Below are 26,776 nucleotides of genomic sequence, written 5' to 3' on the forward strand. Positions count from 1 at the left end.
GCCATTCCCATTTACACCTCTTCTAGACCCATCTATTGTTTCTTTATTTGTCCCATTACCATCTCATTTTGCCTTGTACAATCGTACCTTTTGTCATTTAATCTCTCCTTCCCATTTTTCTTTCCTCCCTTCTCCCCTGTCTCTGTTTATATTACTCTAGACCCTGCCTCTGTTTATATTACTCTAGACCCTGCCTCTGTTTATATTACACTGGACCCTGTCTCTGTTTATATTACACAAGATCCTGTCTCTGTTTATATTACACTAGACCCTGTCACTGTTTATATTACACTAGACCCTGTCACTGTTTATATTACACTAGACCCTGTCTCTGTTTATATTACACTAGACCCTGTCTCTCTTTATATTAAACTAGACCCTGTCTCTGTTTATATTACACTAGACCTTGTCTCTGTTTATATTACACTAGACCCTGTCTCTGTTTATATTACACTAGACCCTGTCTCTGTTTATATTACACTAGACCCTGTCTCTGTTTATATTACACTAGACCCTGTCTCTGTTTATATTACACTAGTCTCTGTCTCTGTTTATATTACATTAGACCCTGTCTCTGTTTATATTACACTAGACCCTGTCCCTGTTTATATTACACTAGACCCTGTCTCTGTTTATATTACACTAGTCTCTGTCTCTGTTTATATTACACTAGACCCTGTCTCTGTTTATATTACGCTAGACCCTGTCTCTGTTTATATTACACTAGACCCTGTCTCTGTTTATATTATACTAGACCCTGTCTCTGTTTATATTACACTGGACCCTGTCTCTGTTTATATTACACTGGACCCTGTCTCTGTTTATATTACACTAGACCCTGTCTCTGTTTATATTACACTAGACCCTGTCTCTGTTTATATTACACTAGACCCTGTCTCTGTTTATATTACACTAGACCCTGTCTCTGTTTATATTACACAAGATCCTGTCTCTGTTTATATTACACTAGACCCTGTCTCTGTTTATATTACACTAGACCCTGTCTCTGTTTATATTACACTAGACCCTGTCTCTGTTTATATTACACTAGACCTTGTCTCTGTTTATATTACACTAGACCCTGTCTCTCTTTATATTAAAGTAGACCCTGTCTCTGTTTATATTACACTAGACCCTGTCTCTGTTTATATTACACTCGACCCTGTCTCTGTTTATATTACACTCGACCTTGTCTCTGTTTATATTACACTAGACCTTGTCTCTGTTTATATTACACTAGACCCTGCCTCTGTTTATATTACACTAGACCCTGTCTCTGTTTATATTACACTAGACCCTGTCTCTGTTTATATTACACTAGATCCTGTCTCTGTTTATATTACACTAGACCTTGTCTCTGTTTATATTACACTAGACCTTGTCTCTGTTTATATTACACTAGACCCTGCCTCTGTTTATATTACACTAGATCCTGTCTCTGTTTATATTACACTCGACCCTGTCTCTGTTTATATTACACTAGACCTTGTCTCTGTTTATATTACACTATGCCCTGTCTCTGTTTATATTACACTCGACCCTGTCTCTGTTTATATTACACTAGATCCTGTCTCTGTTTATATTACACTAGACTCTGACTCAGTTTATATCACACTATGCTCTGTCTCTGTTTATATTACACTAGACCCTGTCTCTGTTTATATTACACTAGACCCTGTCTCTGTTAGATAGATAGATAGATAGATAGATAGATAGATAGATAGACAGACAGACAGATAGATAGATCATGTAAATAAAGATATGTATTTGAGTAGGTGGGAGGATGCAATCATTTTCTGGTTTGAAGCATAGGTCTAGTCTTGTAACAATCCCCCAGAGATGAGCTGGGATTGAGGGAGAGGATTTAAGGTGAGCAATAGTGTCCTGCACTTTGCACTAATTAGTGGCAAACTCTGTGTGTTAAAGTTTAATCATTCACACTTTTGTTGCGCTGTGCCAATTGCTCCCAGTTTGTGAATGTTAAGCATTATTTTTGCTGCAGTATTTTCTGTTGAGCTTTGGCGGGACCCACTGATTTAACATTTATTGATAACCCATTGTCTTGTGGGCTGTTGTTTAGAAAGTGATGTCACAATGACCATTCCGTTCCCAAGGTGAGCCTGTCTGTCCGCAGTATTCAGTGGGAAAGGGGATTAAATCACACCGAGGATAATGAGCAGCCGCCCACCAGTCTCTGCACTTTATTGTCCAGTGATCACCTCACCATCACACAGAAGCTCCTGATATAAACCTCCAGTGTGTGGTGATTGGTGCAAGTGATGGTAAAAATGAAACTGTACCTACACCTGACGTGAGTTTAATAAACCTGTAATTCTCCGACTTATTATTTCCCTTGTTTGGAAAGGAATGAAACACAGGTTACTCTCCAGTGAAATTTGCACTATTTCTGTTTCCACAATCTTCTATTTCTTGACTATTACCTCATTAAACACTCCCAGGGCAGGTACATCTCGGGTTAGATACAGAGTAAAGCTCCCTCTACAATGTCCCATCAAACACTCCCAGGACAGGTACAGCATGGGTTAGATACAGAGTAAAGCTCCCTCTACACTGTCCCATCAAACACTCCCAGGGCAGGTACAGCACGGGTTAGATACAGAGTAAAGCTCCCTCTACACTGTCCCATCAAACACTCCCAGGGCAGGTACAGCATGGGTTAGATAGAGAGTAAAGCTCCCTCTACACTGTCCCATCAAACACTCCCAGGGCAGGTACAGCATGGGTTAGATACAGAGTAAAGCTCCCTCTACACTGTCCCATCAAACACCCCCAGGGCAGGTACAGCACAGGTTAGATACAGAGTAAAGCTCCCTCTACAGTGTCCCATCAAACACTCCCAGGGCAGGTACTGCACAGGTTAGATACAGAGTAAAGCTCCTCTACACTGTCCCATCAAACACTCCCAGGGCAGGTACAGCACGGGTACTCTCTTTATTTCTGTGCTGTGGTGGTGGGGACACTATTATTGTGTTTCTGTCACTCAATACTCTAATCTGGGACTCCTATTTCTGTGTTTATCTACATAAACGCCTCACTGGTTTCCATGAAGTATTCATGGCAGCAAAAGCAGATCCAGTAATAATTGACTAGTTTCAACTCACAAGGGTTTATTTTAGGAATATTGACAGTTGGTATAGAATGAATGGACAATCTCGAGCAGTGACATCGGTTTCAGTTTGTTCAATTAGAACAGATGTGATTTATAGCAAAGGGAAAAATATTAAAATTAATAATTCAGTTCTGAAAGTTCTGCTGCTGAAATCAATGGAAGTTCTGTGAACAGGCTGGTGTTCCACTGGATGTCCAATTAGCAGAAGCTTTAACCCATTGAAACTAAATAAGTTAAGACAGTGAGCAGAGGAGAGTCCTACAATCACAGTAATGTCTGAGCTTTTAACATTTGCATTTTGAAATGTTGACATTTAGAAATAACTTATATTTATACAGCGTCTTTCACGGCATCAGGACGTCCCAAAGCGCTTTAGAGCCAATGATGTACTTTTTGAAGTGTAGTCTCCGTTGTAAGTAGGAAACACGGTAACCAAATTGCACACAACTGGATCCCACAGACAGCAATGAGATAATGCCCGTCTGTGGTGGGAACGCATGGATACGGTCACACCGTGAGAGACCGTTCAGCAGCTGAGTGCAGAAAGAGATTCACTCGCTCAACTCACCAACTGACGCACTCGCCTGTTCGCAATGGAGAGAATCCATTCACTGCTCTGTAAACATAGAAACATAGAAGATAGGAGCAGGAGTAGGCCATTCGGCCCTTTGAGCCTGCTCCGCCATTTAATGAGATCATGGCTGATCATCCAAATTCAGTACCCTGTCCCTGCCTTTTCCCCATATCCCTTGATCCCTTTAGCCTCAAGAAATATATCCAACTCTTTCTTGAATATATTTAATGAACTAGCCTCCACCGCCCTCTGTGGCAGAGAATTCCACAGGTTCACCACTCTCTGGTTGAAGAAATTCCTCCTCATATCAGTCCTAAATGGCTTACCCCTTATCCTTATACTATGACCCCTGGTTCTGGACTCCCCGGCCATCAGAAACATCCTTCCTGCATCTAGTCTGTCCAGACCTGACAGAATTTTATAGGTTTCGATGAGATCCCCTCTCAATCTGCTAAACTCCAGTGAGTATAAGCCCAATCGACACAATCTCTCCTCATACGTCATTCCTGCCATCCCAGGTATCAGCCTGGTGAATCTTCGCTGCACTCCCTCCATGGCAAGAACGTCCTTCCTCAGGTAAGGTGACCAAAACTGCACACAATACTCAAGGTGCAGTCTCACCAAGGCCCTGTACAACTGTAGCAAGACATCCTTGTTCCTGTACTCGAACCCTCTTGCTACAAAGGCCAACATACCATTTGCCTTCTTAACCGCCTGCTGCACCTGCATGCTTACCTTCAGCGACTGGTGCACAAGGACACCCAGGTCTCGTTGCACTTCCCCTTCTCCCAATCTATTGCCATTCAAATAATAATCTGCCTTCCTGTTTTTGCCACCAAAGTGGATAACCTCACATTTATCCACATTATAGTGCATTTGCCATGTTTCTGCCCAGTCACCCAACCTGTCCAAATCGTACTAGAGTTTCCCAACATCCTCCTCGCAGCTTACCCTCCCGCCCAGCTTTGTGTCGTCTGCAAATTTGGAGATATTACATCGAATTCCCTCGTCCAGATCATTAATATATATTGTGAACAGCTGGGGTCCTAGGACCGATCCTTGCGGTACCCCACTAGTCACTGCCTGCCACTCGGAAAACGACCCGTTTATTCCAACTCTTTGCTGGAGAGGGATTTAACCGATCATCCCATTTACTGACACACCAGCACAGTCACACCCGAGAGAGACGGTTTAGGTACTTCACGTGTGGGAAGGGATTCACTCCGTTGTTCGAACTGTTGACACTCCAGAGTGTCCACATCGAGAACAGTTGCTGTAAATACTCTGAAAGTGAGAAAAGCTTTTCAAAGTTCAAAGCAGCTGATGCACGATCAGGGCATTGATACTGGAGAGAGGCTGTTTCAATATCCTGTGTGTGGGAAGAAACACCCCACCTGCTGAGACTCCAGTGAGTTCACATGTGACTGCAGGGGTTTAGATTCTGTTATTAATCACATTCAGGACTGAACCATGGCAGAGTGCCCGTGCACTGTGGTTTCTGTGTGAATTATTGATGAATTTTCTCTCAATGGGATCATAGAAACTCATTCTCCATTCACTAATTGGGGCTTTCAATGGCGGGGCTGCTCCCCAGAATGAAGGGGAGAATGTGCCCTGTGCACACTGGAGGAGCCCAGCGCGCAGCCGCAGTGCCCGCCTGTATTTGGAGCATGCGCAGTGTCACTGTGATTAGGGCCCTGCGAGTGCTGGGAGCGGACAGAGGCGGGAGACGCGATTTTGCGCCGATTACGAATCAGCGGGGCGCAGGGAGGTAAAGCACCCGGCGGGTGAGTTTTATAAGCACCTGGTGTAGGCCGCAAGCCCCGACTGAGCACCTACAGGTTCCGCGTTTGCAGCTCCGCGGCTTTTTCCCGCTAACAGGCCCAGGCTAACGACAGCCATCTTTGTAAAGGAAAGTTGAGGGTTTGTGCGCCGCCATCTTGATTCACTGACCAATAGAGCGCATGCGCTACCATGAGAGTGGGCGGGGCTTCAGGGTCCCGGTGACCAGGAGAGACAATCATTGACTCCTTGATTTTACTCTCACCCTGCACACAGGGGCTTTCTCACCATCTCTCCTGAAGGCGCAGGGAAGAATTGTAACAGAAGGGCCCCAGGACCGGTTGGGATGTATCCAAGGATGTTGAGGGAAGTAAAGGTGGAAATTGCGGAGGTTCGTTATAATCTGCCAATCCTCCTTAGATACGGGGGTGGTGCCAGAGGACTGGAGAATTGCAAATATTACACCCTTGTTCAAAAAAGGGTGTAAGGATAAACCCAGCAACTACAGGCCAGTCAGTTTAACCTCGGTAGTGGGAAGCTTTTAGAAACAGTAATCCGGGACAAAAACATAAGAACATAAGAAATAGGAGCAGGCCAATCGGCCCCTCGAGTATTCAATAAGATCATGGCTGATCTGATCCAAACCGCCAATCTACTATCACAGAACCATCTCCTGAATCTAACAGAATTAGACACACGAAATAGGAGCAGGATCAGGCTACACGGCCCCTGGGCCCGCTCCACTACCCACAGGGCCATGACCGATCCGAACCTAGTCTCATGTCCAAATTCCTGCCCGCTCCCCATAACCCTTTATTCCCTTTACTTCTAGGAAACTGTCTATTTCTGTTTTAAATTTATGTAATGATGTAGCTTCTACAGCTTTTTGGGGCAGCATATTCCATGGACCTACCACCCTCTGAGTGAAGTAGTTCCTCCTCATCTCAGTTTTGAAAGAGCAGCCCCTTATTCTAAGACTATGCCCCCTAGTTCTAGTTTCACCCATCATCGGGAACATCCTCCCCGCATCCACCCGATCCAACCCCTTCACAATCTTATATGTTTCAATAAGATCGCCTCTCATTCTTCTGAACTCCAATGAGTAGAGTCCCAATCTACTCAACCTCTCCTCATATGTCCATCCCCTCATCCCCGGGATTAACCGAGTGAACCTTCTTTGTACTGACTCGAGAGCAAGTATGTCTTTTCTTAAGTATGGACACCAAAACTGTATGCAGTATTCCAGGTGCGGTCTCACCAATACCTTGTACAACTGAAGCAATACCTCCCTATTTTTATATTCTATCCCCCTAGCAATGGAAGCCAACATTCCATTGGCCTTCTTAATCACTTGCTGCACCTGCATACTAACCTTTTGAGTTTCGTGCACCAGGACCCCCAGATCCCTTTGTACTTCAGTACTTTCCAGTTTCTTGCCATTAAGATAATAACTTGCTCTACGATTTTTCCTGCCAAAGTGCATAACCTCACACTTTCCAGTATTGTATTCCATCTGCCAAATCTCTGCCCACTTACTTAGCCCGTCTATGTCCCCTTGCAGGTTTTTTATGTCCTCCTCACTCACTACTTTCCCTCCCATCTTAGTATCATCTGCAAACTTTGAGATGTTACACTCAGTCCCCTCCTCCAAATCGTTAATATAGATTGTAAAGAGTTGGGGACCCAGCACCGACCCCTGCGGAACACCACTAGTTACTGATTGCCATTCTGAGAATGAACCATTTATCCCAACTCTCTGCCTTCTGTTAGATAGCCAATCCTCTATCCATGCCAGAATATTACCCCCGATCCCGTGATTTTTTATCTTAAGCAATAATCTTTTGTGTGGCACCTTGTCAAATGCCTTTTGGAAGTCTAAATACACTACGTCCACTGGTTCCCCTTTATCCACCCTGTATGTTACTTCCTCAAAGAACTCCAGCAAATTTGTCAAACATGACTTCCCCTTCATAAAACCATGCTGACTTTGTCTTATTAAATTATGATTATCCAAATGCCCTGTTACTGTCTCCTTAATAATGGACTCCAATATTTTACCTACCACAGATGTTAGGCTAACCGGTCTATAGTTTCCAGCCTTCTGTCTACTGCCCTTTTTAAATAAGGGCGTTACATTAGCAGTTTTCCAGTCTGCCGGGACCTTTGCTGAGTCCAGGGAGTTTTGGAAAATTATTACCAATGCATCCACAATCTCTACCGCCACTTCCCTCAAGACCCTAGGATGTAAGCCATCAGGTCCAGGTGATTTATCTGCCTTGAGTCCCATTATTTTACCGAGTACCACTTCCTTAGTGATTTTGATCGTGTTTAGCTCCTCCCCCCCATAGCTCCCTGTTTGTCCAGTGTTGGGATATTCTTAGTGTCTTCTACTGTAAAGACTGATACAAAATATTCATTCAGTGTTTTTGCCATCTCCATATTTCCCACCATTAATTTCCCTGTCTCACCCTCTAAGGGACCAACATTTACTTTAGCCACCCTTTTTCTTTTTATATAACTATAAAAACTCTTACTATCTGTTTTTATATTTTTTGCTAATTTACTTTCATAATCTATCTTCCCTTTCTTAAATCAATCTTTTTGTTATTTTTTGCTGCCTTTTAAAGTTTTCCCAATCCTCTATCCTCCCACTAGATTTGGCTACCTTATATGCCCTTGTTTTTAGTCGAATACTATCCTTAATTTCTTTACTTAGCCACGGATGGCTGTCTTTTCTTTTACACCCTTTTCTTCTCAGTGGAATATATATTTTTTGGAAGTTGTAAAATAACTTCTTAAATGTACACCACTGATCATGTATCGTCTTACCCTTTAACCTATTTTCCCAATCCACTCTACTCAATTCCGCTCTCACACCTTCATAGTCTCCTTTATTCAAGCTCAGCATGCTTGTTTGAGATCCAACCTTCTCACCCTCTAATTGAATGTGGAATTCAATCATGTTATGGTCACTCATTCCAAGGGGATCCTTTACTAGGACATTTTTAATTAATCCTGTCTCGTTACACAGGACCAGATCTTAGGTTGCTTGCCCCCTGGTCAGTTCAGTTACATACTGCTCAAGAAACCCATCCCTAATACACTCAATGAACTCATCCTCAAGGCAGCCCTGCCCAATTTGATTTGTCCAATTAATATGATAGTTAAAATCCCCCATAATTATCGATGCTTCCTTGTTACAAGCCTCAACTATTTCCTGATTGATACTCCGTCCAACAGAGTTGCAACTGTTCGGAGGCTTATAGACTACGCCCACTAGTGTTTTTTTCCCCTTATTATTCCTTACCTCCACCCAAACTGTTTCATTATCCTGATCTTTTGACCCAATATCATTTCTCTGTATTACAGTGATTCCTTCCTTTATTAACATAGCCACCCCACCTCCCCTTCCTTCCTGATCGTTAAATAACCTGGTATGTTTAATTCCCAGGCATTGTCACCCTGCAGCCATGTTTCTGTAATGGCCACAAGATCATACCCAAATGTAGTTATTTGTGCCATTAACTCGTCTATTTTGTTACGAATGCTACGTGCATTCAGATAGAGAACTTTCAAATATGTTTTGTGACACTTAGTTCCTGCTTTTGCCCTTTTTATTACTTTACCTTTTACTCCATACCTTCTGCCCCTTCCTGACACGCTCTGGTTTTTAATTTCCCCACTGCTACCTAAGTCTATGACCTTCTCTGTTGTCATTTTTATTATTTGCTCTCTAGGAACCTCCCCCCCACTAGTTAGTTTAAAGCCCTCTCTACAGCCCTAGTTATATGATCCGCCAGGACTCTAGTCCCAGCGCTGGCCAAGTGAAGCCCGTCCCAACGGAACAGCTCCCTCCTGCCCCAGTACTGGTGCCAGTGTCCCAGGAAGCTAAACCCATTTCTATCATACCAGTCTTTGAGCCACGCATTTAACTCTCTAATTTTATTTGTCCTAGCCAAATTCGCTCGTGGCTCAGGTAATAATCCAGAGATTACTACCCTTGAGGTTCTGTTTTTTAATTTGACCCCTAGCTGCTCATACTCCTTTAACAGAACCGGCTTCCTAGTCCTATCTACGTCGTTTGTACCAACATGGACCACGACAACTGGATCCACTTTTTAAATGTGATGAGGGTCTCTGCCTCTACCACCCTTTCAGGCAGTGAGTTCCAGACACCCACCACCCTCTGGGTGAAAAACTTTCTCCTCAAATCCTCTAAACCTCTGACCAATTACTTTAAATCTATGTCCCCTGGTTATTGACCCCTCTGCTAAGGGAAATAGGTCCTTCCTATCCACTCTATCTAGGCCCCTCATAATTTTATACACCTCAATTAAATCTCCCCTCAGCCTCCTCTGTTCCAAAGAAAACAACCCCAGCCTATCCAATCTTTCCTCATAGCTAAAATTCTCCAGCCCAGGCAACGTCCTTGTAAATCTCCTCTGTACCCTCTCTAGTGCAATCACATCCTTCCTGTAATGTGACCAGAACTGCACGCAGTATTCTAGCTGAGGCCTAACTAGTGTTTTATACAGTTCAAGCATAACCCCCCTGCTCTTATATTCTATGCCTCAGCTAATAAAGGCAAGTACCCTGTATGCCTTCTTAACCACCTTATCTACCTGTCCTGCTACCTTCAGGGATCTGTGGACATGGACTCCAAGGTCCCACTGATGTTCTGCACTTCTCAGTGTCCTACCATTTAATGTGTATTCTCTTGCCATGTTAGCCCTCCCCGAATGCATTACCTCACACTTCTCCAGGTTGAATTCCATTTGCCACTGTTCTGCCCACCTGATCAGTCCATTGATATCTTCCTGCAGTCTGCAGCTTTCTTCTTCATTATCAACCACACGGCCAATTTTTGTATCATCTGCACTTCTTAATCATACTTCCTACATTCAGGTCCAAATCATTGATATATACCAAAAAAAGCAAATGACCCAGTACTGAGCCCTGCGGAACCCCACTGGAAACAACCTTCCAGTCACAAAAACACCCTTCGACCGTTACCCTGTTTCCTGCCTTTTTTTGATCCAATTTGCCACTTTGCCTTGGATCCCATGGGCTTTTACTTTCATGACCAGTCTGCCATGCAGGATCTTATCAAAAGCCTTGCTAAAATCCATATAGACTACATCAAATGCACTATCTCATCAACCCTCCTTGTTACCTCATCAAAATATTCAATCAAGTTAGTCAGACACGACCTTCCCTTAACAAATCCATGCTGACTGTCCCTGATTAATCCGTGTCTTTCTGAATGAAGATTTATCTTGTTCCTCAGAATTTTTTCCAATAATTTTCCCACCACCAAGGTTAGGCTGACTGGCCTGTAATTATTCGGTCTATCCCTTTCTACCTTTTTAAACAACAGTACCATGTTAGCAGTCCTCCAGTCCTCTGGCACCACACCTGTAGCCAGAGAGGATTGGAAAATGATGGTCAGGGCCTCTGCTATTTCCTCTCTTACTTCTCTTAACAGCCTGCGATACATTTCATCTGGGCCTAGCAATTTATCCACTTTTGAAGATGTTAAACCCCTTAATACTTCCTCTCTCACAATGTTTATTTCATCTAATATTTCACACTACTCCCTGATTGCAATATCTGCATCGTCCCTCTCTTTTGTGAAAACAGACACAAAGTATTCATTAAGAACCATACCCACATCTTCCGCTTCCACACACAGGTTACCTTTATGGTCCCTAATAGGCCCTACTCTTACTTTAGTTATCCTCTTGCTCTTAATGTATTTATGAAACATCTTTGGGTTTTCCTTGATTTTACTTGCCAATATTTTTTCATGCCCTCTCTTTGCTTACACTTCACCTCTGTTACCTCATCAAGTTTCTTGATGAGGTAACAGAGAGGGTTGATGAGGGCAATGCAGTTGATGTGGTGTACATGGACTTCCAAAAGGCGTTTGATAAAGTGCCACATAATACGCTTACCAACAAAGGGAGGCTTTTGGCAGATACAAAGGACTAAAAACCGTGGAGGCCCCAGAGGAGTATAGAAAGTGCAGGGGGATACTTAAAAAAGAAATTAGGAGTGCGAAGAGGGGGCATGAAAAAACACTGGCGGGCAAAATAAAGGAAAATCCCAAGGTGTTTTATAAGTATATTAAGGGCAAGAGGATAACCAGGGAAAGAGTAGGGCCCATTAGGGACCAAAGTGGCAATCTGTGTGTACAGCCGGAAGATATAGGTGAGGTTTTAAATGAATATTTTGCAACTGTGTTCACTATGGAGAAGGATGATGTAGGCATAGAAATCAGGCAGGGGGATTGTGATATACTTGAACAAATTAGCATTGAGAGGGAGGAGGTACTAACGGTTTTAGCGGGCTTAAAAGTGGATAAATCCCCAGGTCAGGACGAGATGTATCCCAGGCTGCTGTGTGAGGCAAGGGAGGAGATTGCAGGGGCTCTGACACAAATTTTCAGAACCTCTCTGGCCACAGGGGAGGTGCCAGAGGACTGGAGAACAGCTAACGTAGTACCATTATTCAAGAAGGGTAGTAGGGATAAACTAGGGAATTACAGGCCAGTGAACCTAACATTAGTGGTAGGGAAATTATTGGAAAAAATTCTGAGGGACAGAATTAGTCTCCACTTGGAGAGGCAAGGATTAATCAAGGATAGTCAGCATGGCTTTGTCAGGGGGAGATCATGTCTAACCAATTTGATTTAATTTTTTGAGGGGGTGACTAGGTGGGTGGATGAGGGTAGTGCAGTTGATGTAGTCTACATGGACTTCAATAAGGCTTTTGACAAAGTCCTGCATGGGAGACTGGTCAAAAATGTGGAGTGGACTACAATCTATTATGGACTACAAAGGGAAACCCAGCTGTGTCATGCCCAGCAATGCCTCTCTCCCGGACGAGCTTAACACTTTTTACGCCCGGTTTGAGGTCAACAACAACTGGCCTGTTACAAGGGCGCCCGCGGCTCAGGACGACTGGGTCTTCTCAATCTCCGTGGCTGACGTGAGCAAGACTTTTAAGAGAGTGAACACCCACAAAGCACCCGGTCCAGATGGAATCCCTGGGCATGTCCTTAGAGCATGCGCTGACCAGCTGGCAGCCGTGTTTACGGATATATTCAACCGTTCACTGTACCAGTCTGTAGTCCCCACCTGCTTCAAGATGACATCGGTTATTCCAGTCCCCAAAAAAACAAAAGTAACCTGTTTAAACGACTACCGCCCCATGGCACTCACTTCTGTCATCATGAAGTGCTTTGAGAGGCTGGTCAAAACCCACATCAACTCGTTACTACCTGACACACTGGACCCACTCCAATTTGCCTACCGCCCAAACAGATCTGGGGATGATGCCATCGTCACTGTACTGCACACTGCCTTATCACACCTGGATAAGAGGAACACCTATGTGAGAATGTTGTTCGTTGATTATAGTTCAGCATTCAATACTATTATCCCCTCCAAGCTTGTCAACAAGCTCAGTGAGCTAGGACTTAACACCTCCCTATGCAACTGGATCCTGGACTTCCTGACGGGCAGACCCCAGGTGGTGAAAATAGGCAGTAACACCTCCTCCACACTGATCCTGAACGCGGGAGCTCCCCAGGGTTGTGTGCTCAGCCCCCTTCTGTACTCCCTGTTTACTCACGACTGCATGGCCACGCACAACTCCAACTCCATCATCAAGTTTGCTGATGACACTACCGTTGTAGGCCTGATCACAGATGGCGACGTGACAGGCTACAGGGAGGAGGTAAGAGCTCTAGCAGAATGGTGCAAGTACAACAACCTCTCCCTCAACATCAGCAAAACAAAGGAGATGATCGTGGACTACAGGAAGCGGCAGGGGGAGGGACACACCCCAATCTACATCGAAGGGGCTGAGGTGGAGAGGGTCAGCAGCTTCAAATTCCTGGGTGTACTCATTACGGAGGACTTAATGTGGTCCCATCACATCGACGTTGTAACCAAGAAGGCATGCCAACGCCTGTTCATCCTCAGGAGACTGAAGACATTTGGAATGGCCCCCCAGATTCTCACCAACTTCCACCGGTGCACCATCGAGAGTATCCTGTCCGGCTGCATCACTACCTGGTATGGCAACTGCACCGCCACAGACCGCAAGGCTCTACAGATGGTGGTGACAGCTGCACAACATACTATAGGAATTAAACTACCTGCTGTGCAGGATATCTACCCCGAGAGGTGCCGGGGGAAGGCCCTGAGAATCATCAAAGACGCAAGCCACCCCAGCCACAACCTCTTCGCCCTGCTCCCGTCCGGTAAGAGATACCGAAGCATACGGTCTCGTACCAGCAGGTTTCAAAACAGCTTCTACCCCCAGGCCATAAGACTCATGAATGAATAATTTATTATTATTTATTACTATTGTTTTATTTATTATTACTGTATTTCTATTAGTATTTTTATCATTGCTATGCCATATTTATTCCAATGTTGGGAGGACTCGTAAAAATCAACATTTCATTGTGCAGTACACACGTCTGCTGCATATATGACAAATAAAATTGAATTGAGTTGAAGAAGGTAAGAGCCCATGGGATCCAGGGCAATTTGGCACGTTGGATCCAAAATTGGCTTAGTGGCAGAAGGCAGAGGGTGATGGTCGAAGGTTGTTTTTGTGACTGGAAGCCTGTGTCCAGTGGTGTACCGCAGGGACCGGTGCTGGGTCCTTTGCTGTTTGTAGTGTACATTAATGATTTAGATATGAATGTGGGAGGTATGATCAGTAAGTTCGCAGTTGACCCGAAAATTGGTGGAGTGGTAAATAGCGAGGAGGGAAGCCTCAGGCTACAGGACGATATAGACGGGTTGGTCAGATGGGCAGAACAGTGGCAAATGGAATTTAACCCTGAAAAGTGTGAGGTGATGCATTTTGGGAGGACTAACATGGCAAGGGAATACAGAATGAATGGTAGGATCCTAGGAAGGACAGAGGATCAGAGGGACCTTGGTGTGCATGTACATAGATCCCTGAAGGCAGCAGGACAGGTAGATAAGGTGGTTAAAAAGGCATATGGGATACTTGCCTTCATTAGCCGAGGCATAGAATATAAGAGCAGGGAGGTTATGATGGAGCTGTACAAAACGCTAGTTAGGCCACAGCTGGAATACTGTGTGCAGTTCTGGTCGCCACACTATAGGAGGGATGTGATTGCATTGGAGAGGGTGCAGAGGAGATTCACCAGGATGTTACCTGGGCTGGAGCGCTTCAGCTATGAAGAGAGACTGGACAGGCTGGGGTTGTTTTCCTTAGAGCAGAGAAGGCTGAGGGGGGACCTGATTGAGGTGTACAAAATTATGAGGGGCATAGATAGGGTAGATAGAAAGGAACTTTTCCCCTTAGTAGAGGGGTCAATAACCAGGGGGGATAGTTTCAAGGTAAGGGGCAGGAGGTTTAGAGAGGATCTGAGGAAAAACCTTTTCACCCAGAGGGTGGTTGGAATCTGGAACTCACTGCCTGAAAGGATGGTAGAGGCAGGAACCCTCACAACATTCAAGAAGCATTTAGATGAGCACTTGAAACGCCATAGCATACAAGGCTACGGACCAAGTGCTGGAAAATGGGATTAGAATAGACAGGGCTTGATGGCCAGCGCAGACATGATGGGCCGAAGGGCCTATTTCTGTGCTGTATAACTCTATGGATTAAAAGGGACAGTGGCTAAGTGACAGGTAACAGAGAGTAGTGGTGAATGGTTGTTTATCGGACTGGAGGAAGGTACACAGTGGTGTTCCCCAAGGGTCGGTACTAGGACCACTTTTTTCTTGATGTATATTAATGACTTGGACATGGGTGTACAGGGCACAATTCCAAAATTTGCAGATGACACAAAACTTGGAAGTATAGTGGACAGTGAGGAGGATAGTGACAGACTTCAAGAGGACATAGACAGGCTGGTGGAATGGATGGACACGTGGCAGATTAAATTTAACACAGAAAAGTGCAAAGTAATACATTTTGGTAGGAAGAACGAGGAGAGGTAATATAAACTAAAGGGTACAATTCTATAGGGGGTGCCTGAACAGAGAGACCTGGGGGTATGTGTGCACAAATCATTGAAGGTGGCAGGGCAGGTTGAGAAAGCGGTTAAAAAAGCATACGGGATCCTGGGCTTCATAAATAGAGGCATAGAGTACAAAAGCAAGGAAGTTATGATGAACATAGAAACACAGAAGATAGGAGCAGGAGTAGGCCATTCGGCCCCTCGAGCCTGCTCCGCCATTCAATGAGATCATGGCTGACCATCCAAGTTCAGTACCCTGTCCCTGCCTTCTCCCCATACCCCTTGATCCCTTTAGCCTTAAGAAATATATCCAACTCCTTCTTGAATATATTTAATGAATTGGCCTCTACTGCCTTCTGTGGTAGAGAATTCCACAGGTTCACCACTCTGGGTGAAGAAATTCCTCCTCATCTCTGTCCTAAATGGCTTACCCCTTATCCTTAGACTGTGACCCCTGGTTCTGGACTCCCCGCCATCGGGAACATCCTTCCAGCATCTAGACTGTCCAGTCCTGTCAGAATTTTATAAATTTCAATGAGATCCCCTCTCATTCTTCTAAACCTTTATAAAACACTGGTTCGGCCTCAACTGGAGTATTGTGTCCAATTCTGGGCACCGCACTTTAGGAAGGATGTGAAGGTTTAGAGAGGGTGCAGAAAAGAGTGACAAAAATGGTTCCAGGGATGAGGGACTTCAGTTACGTGGATAGACTGGAGAAGCTGGGTTTTTTTTTCTTAGCACAGAGAAGATTGAGAGTAGATTTGATAGAGGTGTTAAAAATCATGAGGGGTCTAGACAGAGTAGATAGAGAGAAACTGTTCCCATTGGCGGAAGAGTCGAGAACCAGAGGACACAGATTTAAGGTGATTGGCAGAAGAACCAAAGGCGACATGAGGAAAAAAAATCTTACGCAGCGAGTGGTTATGATCTGGAATGCACTGCCTGAAAGAGTGGTGGAGGCAGATTCAATTGTGGCTTTCAAAAGGGAATTGATAAGTACCTGAAGGGGATTTTTTTTTACGGGGCTACAGGGAAAGGACGGGGGAATGGGACTAGCTGAAGTGCTCTTGCAGAGAGCCGACACAGGCTCGATGGGCCGAATGGCCTCCTTCTATGCTGTAACCATTCTATGATTTGGCTCCCTTGTACTCAGAACTGATCCCTGAGACCAATCTTTGTTCAATGTGGAGTGTGGAAGGAGTTCTGATGAAAGGAAAGCGACCTGAAACATTAGCTCTGATTCTCTCTTCAAAGATGCTGCCTGAGTATTTTCAGCAGTTTCTGTTTTTACTTCAGATTTCCAGCAGTCGGAGTATTTTACTTTTATGCAAGTGTACAACTGAACCCAGCCAGAGTCAGCACCTTCAGGGGAGGAGAGCGAGGGGAACCAGTGAGTGAACAGAACCCAGCCAGAGTCAGCACCTTCAGGGGAGGAGAGGGAGGGGAACCAGTGAGTGTGGAACTGAACCCAGCCAGAGTCAGCACCCTCAGGGGAGGAGAGCGAGGGGAACCAGTGAGTGTCGAACTGAACCGAGCCAGAGTCAGCACCTTCAGGGGAGGAGAGGGAGGGGAACCAGTGAGTGTAGAACTGAACCCAGCCAGAGTCAGCACCTTCAGGGGAGGAGAAGAAGGGGAACCAGTGAATGTAGAACTGAACCCAGCCAGAGTCAGCACCTTCAGCGGAGGAGAGGGAAGAGAACCAGTGAGTGTAGAACTGAACCCAGCCAGATGCAGCACCTTCAGGGGAGGAGAGGGAGGGGAACCAGTGAGTGTAGAACTGAACCCAGCCAGAGCCAGCACCTTCAGGGGAGGAGAGGGAGGGGAACCAGTGAGTGTAGAACTGAACCCAGCCAGAGTCAGCACCTTCAGGGGAGGAGAGCGAGGGGAACCAGTGAGTGTAGAACTGAACCCAGCCAGAGTCAGCACCTTCAGCGGAGGAGAGGGAGGAGAACCAGTGAGTGTAGAACTGAACCCAGCCAGATGCAGCACTTTCAGGGGAGGAGAGGGAGGGGAACCAGTGAGTGTAGAACTGAGCCCAGCCAGAGTCAGCACCTGCAGGGGAGGAGAGGGAGGGGAACCAGTGAGTGTAGAACTGAACCCAGCCAGAGTCAGCACCTTCAGGGGAGGAGAGGGAGGGAAACCAGTGAGTGTAGAACTGAACCCAGCCAGAGTCAGCACCTTCAGGGGAGGAGAACCAGTGAGTGTAGAACTGAACTCAGCCAGAGTCAGCACCTTCAGGGGAGGAGAGGGAGGGGAACCAGTGAGTGTACAACTGAACCCAGCCAGAGTCAACACCTTCAGGGGAGGAGAGGGAGGGGAACCAGTGAGTGTAGAACTGAACCCAGCCAGAGTCAGCACCTTCAGGGGAGGAGAGGGAGGAGAACCAGTGAGTGTAGAACTGAACCCAGCCAGAGTCAGCACCTTCAGGGGAGGAGAGGGAGGGGAACCAGTGAGTGTACAACTGAACCCAGCCAGAGTCAGCACCTTCAGGGGAGGAGGACCAGTGAGTGTAGAACTGAACCCAGCCAGAGTCAGCACCTTCAGGGGAGGAGAGGGAGGGGAACCAGTGAGTGTAGAACTGAACCCAGCCAGAGTCAGCAGCTTCAGGGGAGGCGAGGGAGGGGAACCAGTGAGTGTACAACTGAACCCAGCCAGAGTCAACACCTTCAGGGGTGGAGAGGGAGGGGAACCAGTGAGTGTAGAACTGAACCCAGCCAGAGTCAGCACCTTCAGGAGAGGAGAGGGAGGGGAACCAGTGAGTGTAGAAATGAACCCAGCCAGAGTCAACATCTTAAGTGGAGGAGAGGGAGGGGAACCAGTGAGTGTAGAACTGAACCCAGCCAGAGTCAGCACCTTCAGGGTAGGAGAGGGAGGGGAACCAGTGAGTGTAGAACCGAACCCAGCCAGAGTCAGCACCTTCAGGGTAGGAGAGGGAGGGGAACCAGTGAGTGCAGAACCGAACCCAGCCAGAGTCAGCACCTTCAGGGTAGGAGAGGGAGGGGAACCAGTGAGTGTAGAACCGAACCCAGCCAGAGTCAGCACCTTCAGGGGAGGAGAGGGAGGGGAATCAGAGAGTGTGGAACTGAAACCAGCAAGAGTTAGGGAGGAAACTGGGAGCGGAGGACAAACTGTCTTGTGATGTACAATAGGATTGGATATTAGCACAGGGAGGAGGGATAATGTGTAGGACGGGGATTTACAGCTTTGGAGAAACCTGAGAGGAAAGAATGTTCCAGAGAAACTAGAATTGTCTGTTCTGAATTTCTGTCCTGTACTTACAGTGATGACTTTTGTAAACTCCTTTTACAGGATATTAGAAGGGGAGGATTTGCATATGGATAACTCAAACCAAAAGAATGTGGAAGGAGAAATGTTTGTTCTGTCTGTGGGAAAAGATTTCAAACATCAGTGTGACTGGAAAAGCACCGAGACACACACACCCGAGTGAGAGTGTTCCAGTGCACTGACTGTGGAAAGAGCTTCAGCCAGTTACACAGCCTGAAAAAACATCGCACCATTCACAGCGAGGAGAAACCGTACACGTGTTCTGTGTGTGGACGAGGCTTCAACTGATCATCCAACCTGGAGAGACACAAGGACACCCGCACCACAGAGAAACCGGAGAAATGTGGGGACTGTGGGAAGGGATTCAATTACCCATCTGGTCTGAAAAAACATTGGCGCAGTCACACCGGGGAGAGGCCGTTCACCTGCTCCATCTGTGGGAAGGGATTCACTCAGTCATCCGACCTGCTGAGACACCAGCGAGTTCACACTGGTGAGAGGCTATTCACCTGCTCCGTCTGTGGGAAGGGATTCACTCAGTCATCCAACCTGCTGAAACACCAGCGAGTTCACACTGGGGAGAGACTGTTCACCTGCTCCGTGTGTGGGAAGCGATTCACTCAGAGATCCAGCCTTCGGATACACCAGCGAGTTCACACTGGGGAGAGGCCGTTCACCTGCTCCGTGTGTGGGAAGGGATTCACTCGTTCATCCACCCTGCTGACACACCAGCGAGCTCACACCGGAGAGAAGCCATTCCCCTGCCCCGTGTGTGGGAAGGGATTCACTCAGTCATCCCACCTGCTGACACACCAGCGAATTCACACTGGGGAGATGCCGTTCACCTGCTCCGTGTGTGGGCAAGGATTCACTCGGTCATCCAGCCTGCTGAGACACCAGCCAGTTCACTCTGGGGAGAGGCCATTCACCTGCTCTGAGTGTGGGAAGGGATTCACTGTGTCATACGACCTGCTGAGACACCAGCGAGTTCACACTGGGGAGAGGCCATTCACCTGCTCTGAGTGCGGGAAGGGATTCACTCGGTCATCCCACCTGCTGAGACACCAGCGAGTCCACAAGTGACTGTAGCGGTTGGATTCTGCTGTTATTGCTGCTGTTAATCACATCGAGGACTGAACCATGTTCATTTGAACAGTTGGGGTTTGTTTCTGCTGAAGTTAATAACCCCTTTTACTGGCTGGAGTTTAATATTCTGGATATGTAGCTGATTGTGTTCTCGGGGCTGTAGTTTACCTTTAAGAACTGCTGTCTATGATCTTGTCCCTTAATTCAGGGACTCTCATCAGAAATTAGTTTGCAACAAAATTATGACCTTTTACTTCAATCCTAAATTGATCTTTGGTACAAAATCTGCAATTCAGTGTCTGGAAGGTTTCACTAATTAACATCTCCAATTAATCCTTGCTGACTTGCACATTGCACTCAGTGGCACCGCCATTATCCACCAGAAAGAAGGGGAATGTAAATTGGTGGAGAATCGAGAGTCCCCAAATGTTGCCCCTCCCGTCTGGTACAGCAATCCCCTCGGCACGGAATGGAGACAAGTCCAATCCAAGTAACGGGCTCAGTTTAATCTTTGTGGGCCTATGGGGTTGGTTTATATCAGACGGGAGGAGATTGGTGTCAGTTACTGTGGGGTTAGTTTTTATCAGACAGGAGGAGATTGGTGTCGGTGACTGTGGGGTTGGTTTTTATCAGACAGGAGGAGATTGGTGTCAGTGACTGTGGGGATGGTGTTTATCAGACAGGAGGAGATTGGTGTCGGTGACTGTGGGGTTGGTTTTTATCAGACAGGAGGAGATTGGTGTCGGTGACTGTGGGGTTGGTTTTTATCAGACAGGAGGAGATTGGTGTCAGTGACTGTGGGGATGGTGTTTATCAGACAGGAGGAGATTGGTGTCAGTTACTGTGGGGTTGGTTTTTATCAGACAGGAGGAGATTGGTGTCAGTGACTGTGGGGTTGGTTTTTATCAGACAGGAGGAGATTGGTGTCGGTGACTGTGGGGATGGTGTTTATCAGACAGGAGGAGATTGGTGTCAGTTACTGTGGGGTTGGTTTTTATCAGACAGGAGGAGATTGGTGTCGGTGACTGTGGGGATGGTGTTTATCAGACAGGAGGAGATTGGTGTCAGTGACTGTGGGGTTGGTTTTTATCAGACAGGAGGAGATTGGTGTCAGTGACTGTGGGGATGGTTTTTATCAGACAGGAGGAGATTGGTGTCAGTGACTGTGGGGTTGGTTTTTATCAGACAGGAGGAGATTGGTGTCAGTGACTGTGGGGATGGTTTTTATCAGACTGGAGGAGATTGGTGTCAGTGACTGTGGGGTTGGTTTTTATCAGACAGGAGGAGATTGGTGTCAGTGACTGTGGGGATGGTTTTTATCAGACAGGAGGAGATTGGTGTCAGTGACTGTGGGGTTGGTTTTTTATCAGACAGGAGGAGATTGGTGTCAGTGACTGTGGGGTTGGTTTTTATCAGACAGGAGGAGATTGGTGTCAGTGACTGTGGGGTTGGTTTATATCAGACAGGAGGAGATTGGTGTCAGTGACTGTGGGATTGGTTTATATCAGACAGGAGGAGATTGGTGTCAGTGACTGTGGGGCTGGTTTTTATCAGACAGGAGGAGATTGGTGTCAGTGACTGTGGGGTTGGTTTTTATCAGACGGGAGGAGATTGGTGTCAATGACTGTGGGGTTGGTTTATATCAGACAGGAGGAGATTGGTGTCAGTGACTGTGAGGTTGGTTTATATCAGACAGGAGGAGATTGGTGTCAGTGACTGTGGGGTTGGTTTTTATCAGACAGGAGGAGATTGATGTCAGTGACTGTGGGGTTGGTTTATATCAGACAGGAGGAGATTGGTGTCAGTGACTGGGGTTGGTTTTTATCAGACAGGAGGAGATTGGTGTCAGTGACTGTGGGGATGGTTTTTATCAGACAGGAGGAGATTGGTGTCAGTGACTGTGGGGTTGGTTTATATTAAATCCGTGTGTTAATGGAGACACGGAATGCAGGAGTTGGTTTAACAAGTCTTTACTGAATGGAGACAACCTGGAAACTGAAACTACAGAAGGCTGCTAGCGCCTTTTATACAGGGGAGGTCACTGCCGGTACTGCAGTCTGAGACCAGTTATTCCCTTAAAGCTAAATACACAACAATTCCTCCCCTTTTAGATAAACAGTACATAACATTCATTTAACAACTAAATGATAACTAATTACAATTACAATTACGGTTGCTAGATACATTGGTTGAGGTTAAGCAATTATAAGTTCAGTCTTTGAGGAGGCTTCCTGATTCTGTCTGGATAACGCCTCTTTGGGGTATCAGGTTCTTCTGGTAAAGTTGAGTCGGGATCAGTGTCGTTGTTTGGTTCATCTGCTTCCAATATCACCGATTCTGCGGTGGATGCAATTGGTACGTCGGTTTCATCGCCAGGTGTATCAGATCGTGGTGTGGAGTTGACGTTTTCCAGTGACTCTAGAATCTGGTCAGCATGGCGTCTTACAATGCTCTCTCCAACGTCCACGGTATACATGAGAGGTCCTTGCCGTGTACAGATCGTTCCTGGCTGCCATTTCTCTGTGCGGTAGTCCCGGGCCAAAACTGGTTGACCTATCTTAAAACTCCTGGTCGGCCTTTCATTCATATTCTGAAACTGCCTGTTCTCCACGTCTCTTCTGATGTTTGGCTTAACCAAATCCAAGCGGCATCGTAGTCTTCGATTGAAGAACATCATGGCAGGAGTTTGGTTGGTAACCGCATGTGTCGCATTCCGGTAGGCAAACAAGAAGTTGTCCACCTTGTGTTGTAGGGGTATATCTTCATTACACATTGCCTTGATAGCCTTCTTGAATGTTTGAACAAACCTCTCGGCCAATCCATTAGTGGCTGGATGATAAGGGGCGGATGTGTAATGCTTAACACCATTGTTCTTTAAGAACCTCCGGAACTCTTCAGACACAAACTGTGGTCCATTGTCAGAGCAAATCTGTTCAGGCAGCCCATTCCTGGCGAATATGGTTCGTAAGACTGTGATAGTTTTTTCTGTGGTGGTTGAGGACATTTTTATTACCTCTGGCTACTTTGAATGTGCATCCACCGCAATTAAAAACATCGAGTCCATGAAGGGACCAGCAAAATCAATGTGCACTCTTTGCCATGGAGATGAGGGCCACTTCCATGGATGTAGAGGGGCTTGTGGTGGGGCATTTTGGACCTTCTGGCATCCTGTACAGCTCTTGGTCATCTCTTCGATTTCTCTATCGATTCCCGGCCACCACACAAACGCTCTAGCTAAGTTCTTCATTTTTACCCCTCCCAGATGACCCTCATGAAGCTCATTGAGCACTCTATCCTTCAATTTGGGTGGAATCACTACTCTGGATCCACACATCAAGGTTCCTCTGCACACTGACAGCTGTTCTCGGCGAGAATGCTGGCAGCAGTGGTTCGCCATGTGCTGGCCATCCCTTCACCGTTAAATCATAGACCCGGGATAGTGTCGGGTCATTTCGTGTTTCCTTTTCTATGTTTGCATTCGTCACAGGGAGACATTCGACTATGGTCGAGTGGAATATCTCCATTGGATCCAATGCAAGTTCTTCTTCCACCGTCGGCAACGGTAGGCGCGACAATCCATCAGCATTCCCATGCTGTTTAGTTCCTTTGTACTTGATGTCATATTGGTGTGCCCCTAGGAAAAGGGACCACCTCTGTAGCCGTTGTGCTGTCATTATCGGTACGCCCTTCTGAGGGTTGAAAATGGAGACAAGAGGTTGATGATCAGTTATTAGAGTAAATTTTTGACCGTGCAGGTAGTGATTGAACTTCTTCATCCCCCACACTAGGCTGAGGGCCTCTCTGTCAATCTGGGCGTAGTTACGCTCGGCTGAAGTTAACGAGCGTGACGCAAAAGCTATCGGCCTCTCTAAACCATCAAGGAATTTATGTGACAGTACTGCCCCAATGCCGTAGGGAGACGCATCACACGCCAGTCTTATCGGTAGTGATGGGTTGTAGTGAGCCAATACTTCTCTTGAAGTGATTAAGTCCTTACTCTTCTGAAAGGTCCGCTTACAGTCATTGCTCCATTTCCATGCTACTCCCGTTCGTAGTAGGGCGTTCAGTGGGTGCAGAATTGTGGACAAATTCGGTAAAAACTTATGGTAGTAATTCACCAATCCGAGGAATGACCTCAGTTGCGACACATTTTCAGGCACTGGGGCCTTAACAACCGCTTCAATTTTGTCAGGGGACTTATGTAACCCCTCTTCATCAATCACGTGGCCACAATACGATATCTGTTTCTTAAAAAACTCGCACTTGGGGCGGTTGGCTCGTAGCCCATGTTCACGTAGTCTAGTGAGCACCTGTTCTAGGTTGTTAAGGTGTTCACTGTCATCTTCACCTGTCACTAGGATGTCGTCCAAGTAACACTGAGTCCCCGGAATCCCTTGCAGGACTTGTTCCATCGCTCTTTGCCATATCGCCGGAGCCGATGCTACTCCGAATACCAATCGATGATACTGGTAAAGACCTTTGTGAGTGTTTATCGTGAGATACTTCCTAGCGGATTCTTCAACCTCCATCTGTAAATATGCTTGTGCTAGGTCAATTTTTGTAAAACGCTTCCCTCCAGATAGCGAGGCGAAGATGTCTTCTATCCTTGGAAGAGGATATTGTACTGTGTGAAGGACTGGGTTCACCGTCACCTTGAAGTCCCCACGGATGCGAACCTTCCTTGGCTCCTCAGACTTATTGTTTAACGTTTTCTTCATGACAGGAACGATGGGTGTCGCCCACTCGCTCCAGTCTACCTTAGACAATACGCCTGCATTCTCCAGATTCTCCAGCTCTGCCTCAACGGCTGGGCGAATTGCATATGGTACCGGTCTTGCTTTGAAAAACTTGGGAATTGCATTCTCTTCTATTTTTATCAGGCGGTTACGCCTTTAAGAGTGCCCAGTTCTTGTTGAAATACCTCTTTGGCATCAGCTAAGATTGTTGACAATTGTCCAGGAGTGACGTCGTCATCCTTTTTACCAGCCACCGTCAGTGCCTGAATGGAGTGCCAGTCTAAACTTATCTTTCTGATCCATTCACGTCCCAATAACGGTGGTCCACCATCTTGCAGAATGTAGAGATACAATTTCCGTATTTTCTTGCCGTTGTATTCGACAGGCACCGTTATTTTTCCTCTGGGGTATACTTTTTGCCCCGTATACGTCCTCAAGACAATGGATGTCTCTCTCAAGGGTATGTGTGAGAATAGCCGCTCGTAGTCTCGTCGATTCATGACGGTTAGAGCTGATCCTGTATCCAATTCCATTTTGACTTGGGACCCTGCTATCGTGAGGGTGACCCAAATGGTTCGGTGATCCTCTTTTGCGATTACGTTGTGAAGTTTGAGACAGCTTAGCCTCTTGTTCCCGGATTCACTATCGCTCATCTGGTCTTCGGAACTACTGTCCGTCATCTTTTGTACTTTCCTGTACGGTTCCTTAGTAGCCTTTTTGTTGTCGTTGGTCTTCTTCTCAGACCTGCAAACTCGTGCAATGTGTCCCATCTTTCCGCATTGCCTGCATATTTTGTCCTTGGACCAGCAGTCCTTCTGGTCATGGTTTGTTCTGCCGCAGCGATAACATTTTGCAAATCCCCGTGTCATTTCGTGGGTGTCGTATTCCTGTGGCTTTTGTTGTATTTCCGCAGCTCCCCTTGCTGCTGCTTCGTACGATACTGCCACGCTGAAAGCCTTATCTAGCGTCAGCTCTTTCTCTGAGAGTAACCTCTTCTGGGTTCCTTCACTCAGGAGTCCACAGACAAATTTGTCCCGTAAGGTATCTGCCAGTCCTGCTCCGAACTGGCAGCGCTTTGATGGCTTGCGTAGTTCCGTAAGGTAATCAGCATTGCTCTCATTTTTATGCTGATTTCTCCTGTGGAATTTAAATCTTCCTGCTATCAGCAGCGGTGTAGGATTTAGGTGTTCCTGTAGGATAGCAACAATTTCATTAAAACTCTTTGCCTTCGGTTTGGCTGGAGTAATCAGGTCCCGCAATAGGCCGTACGTTCTTGCGCCCATTAAATTTAGCAATACCGATGCCTTTTTCTCCTCGGCTATTTCGTTTGCCTCGCAATATACCTCGACTCTTTCCACATACGTGGTCCAGTCTTCTATTGCATTATCGAAGGCAGTGATATCGCCAGTCTTTGGCATCTTGAAAATCTAAGATGGCGTCTCCCGCGCTTTTCCTTTGTCCCCGATGGATCAAAATGGCGCCTCCCGCGCTTTTCCTTCTTCCCCGCCGAGTTAAGATGGCGCCTCCCGTGCTTTCCTGCCGCTGCCGCTGCTGTCAACGCCGCTCTCCGCGGTATTTTTATTTTTAACCTGGAGCAGACCCTATGGGACACTTCCCTCGCTCTTCTTAGGTCCGAACGCTGCCTGGCTGCGAAGCACCGGCCGCGCCCTGTGTGCTCCACCCTCTCTCTCTTTGCTTCCTGACTCGCTGCCCGGCCCGTTGCAGAGCCACCCGATCGAGCTCTAGCCCGCCACAGCCCAGGAAGGATCAGTGCACTACCTGCCACCAGCCCAATTAGCTGGGAAACCACAGACTGGGGAACCAAGCCTGGCTCTTGACAGTCTCTCCTGCAAGTTTTCAATCCGATGATTTGGAGGGCGGTTGCCCACGGTCGACACCCGTTTCTCGAGTTTCTTTGGATTATATTTTTTTCTTTCTTCTGGCTTCGACCTTCAATAACGTCGTCTGAGGTGCTGCCGAGTTGCAGGTAAGTTCGTTTCTTACTCGTCGCCAGTATTAAATCCGTGTGTTAATGGAGACACGGAATGCAGGAGTTGGTTTAACAAGTCTTTACTGAATGGAGACACTCTGGAAACTGAAACTGCAGAAGGCTGCTAGCGCCTTTTATACAGGGGTGGTCACTGCCGGTACTGCAGTCTGAGACCAGT

The 26,776-nt window shown here is 46.5% G+C and overlaps 1 protein-coding gene across 1 annotated transcript in view; it reads left to right on the forward strand.

Moving 5' to 3' along the window:
• The window catches only part of LOC147119575 (uncharacterized), a 116,363-nt gene that overhangs the window by 4,431 nt on the left and 85,156 nt on the right, over positions 1-26,776 (forward strand). Inside the window, exon 3 of the mRNA XM_085985127.1 lies at positions 19,188-19,865. Within this exon, the coding sequence (XP_085841253.1) occupies positions 19,188-19,865 (678 nt within the window). The remainder of the gene's footprint in view (positions 1-19,187; positions 19,866-26,776) is intronic.

Source organism: Somniosus microcephalus, chromosome 4 (assembly GCF_052327205.1).
Source record: "Somniosus microcephalus isolate GS21.2 chromosome 4, FLI_Smic_1.0, whole genome shotgun sequence".
NCBI classification, from domain to species: domain Eukaryota; kingdom Metazoa; phylum Chordata; class Chondrichthyes; order Squaliformes; family Somniosidae; genus Somniosus; species Somniosus microcephalus.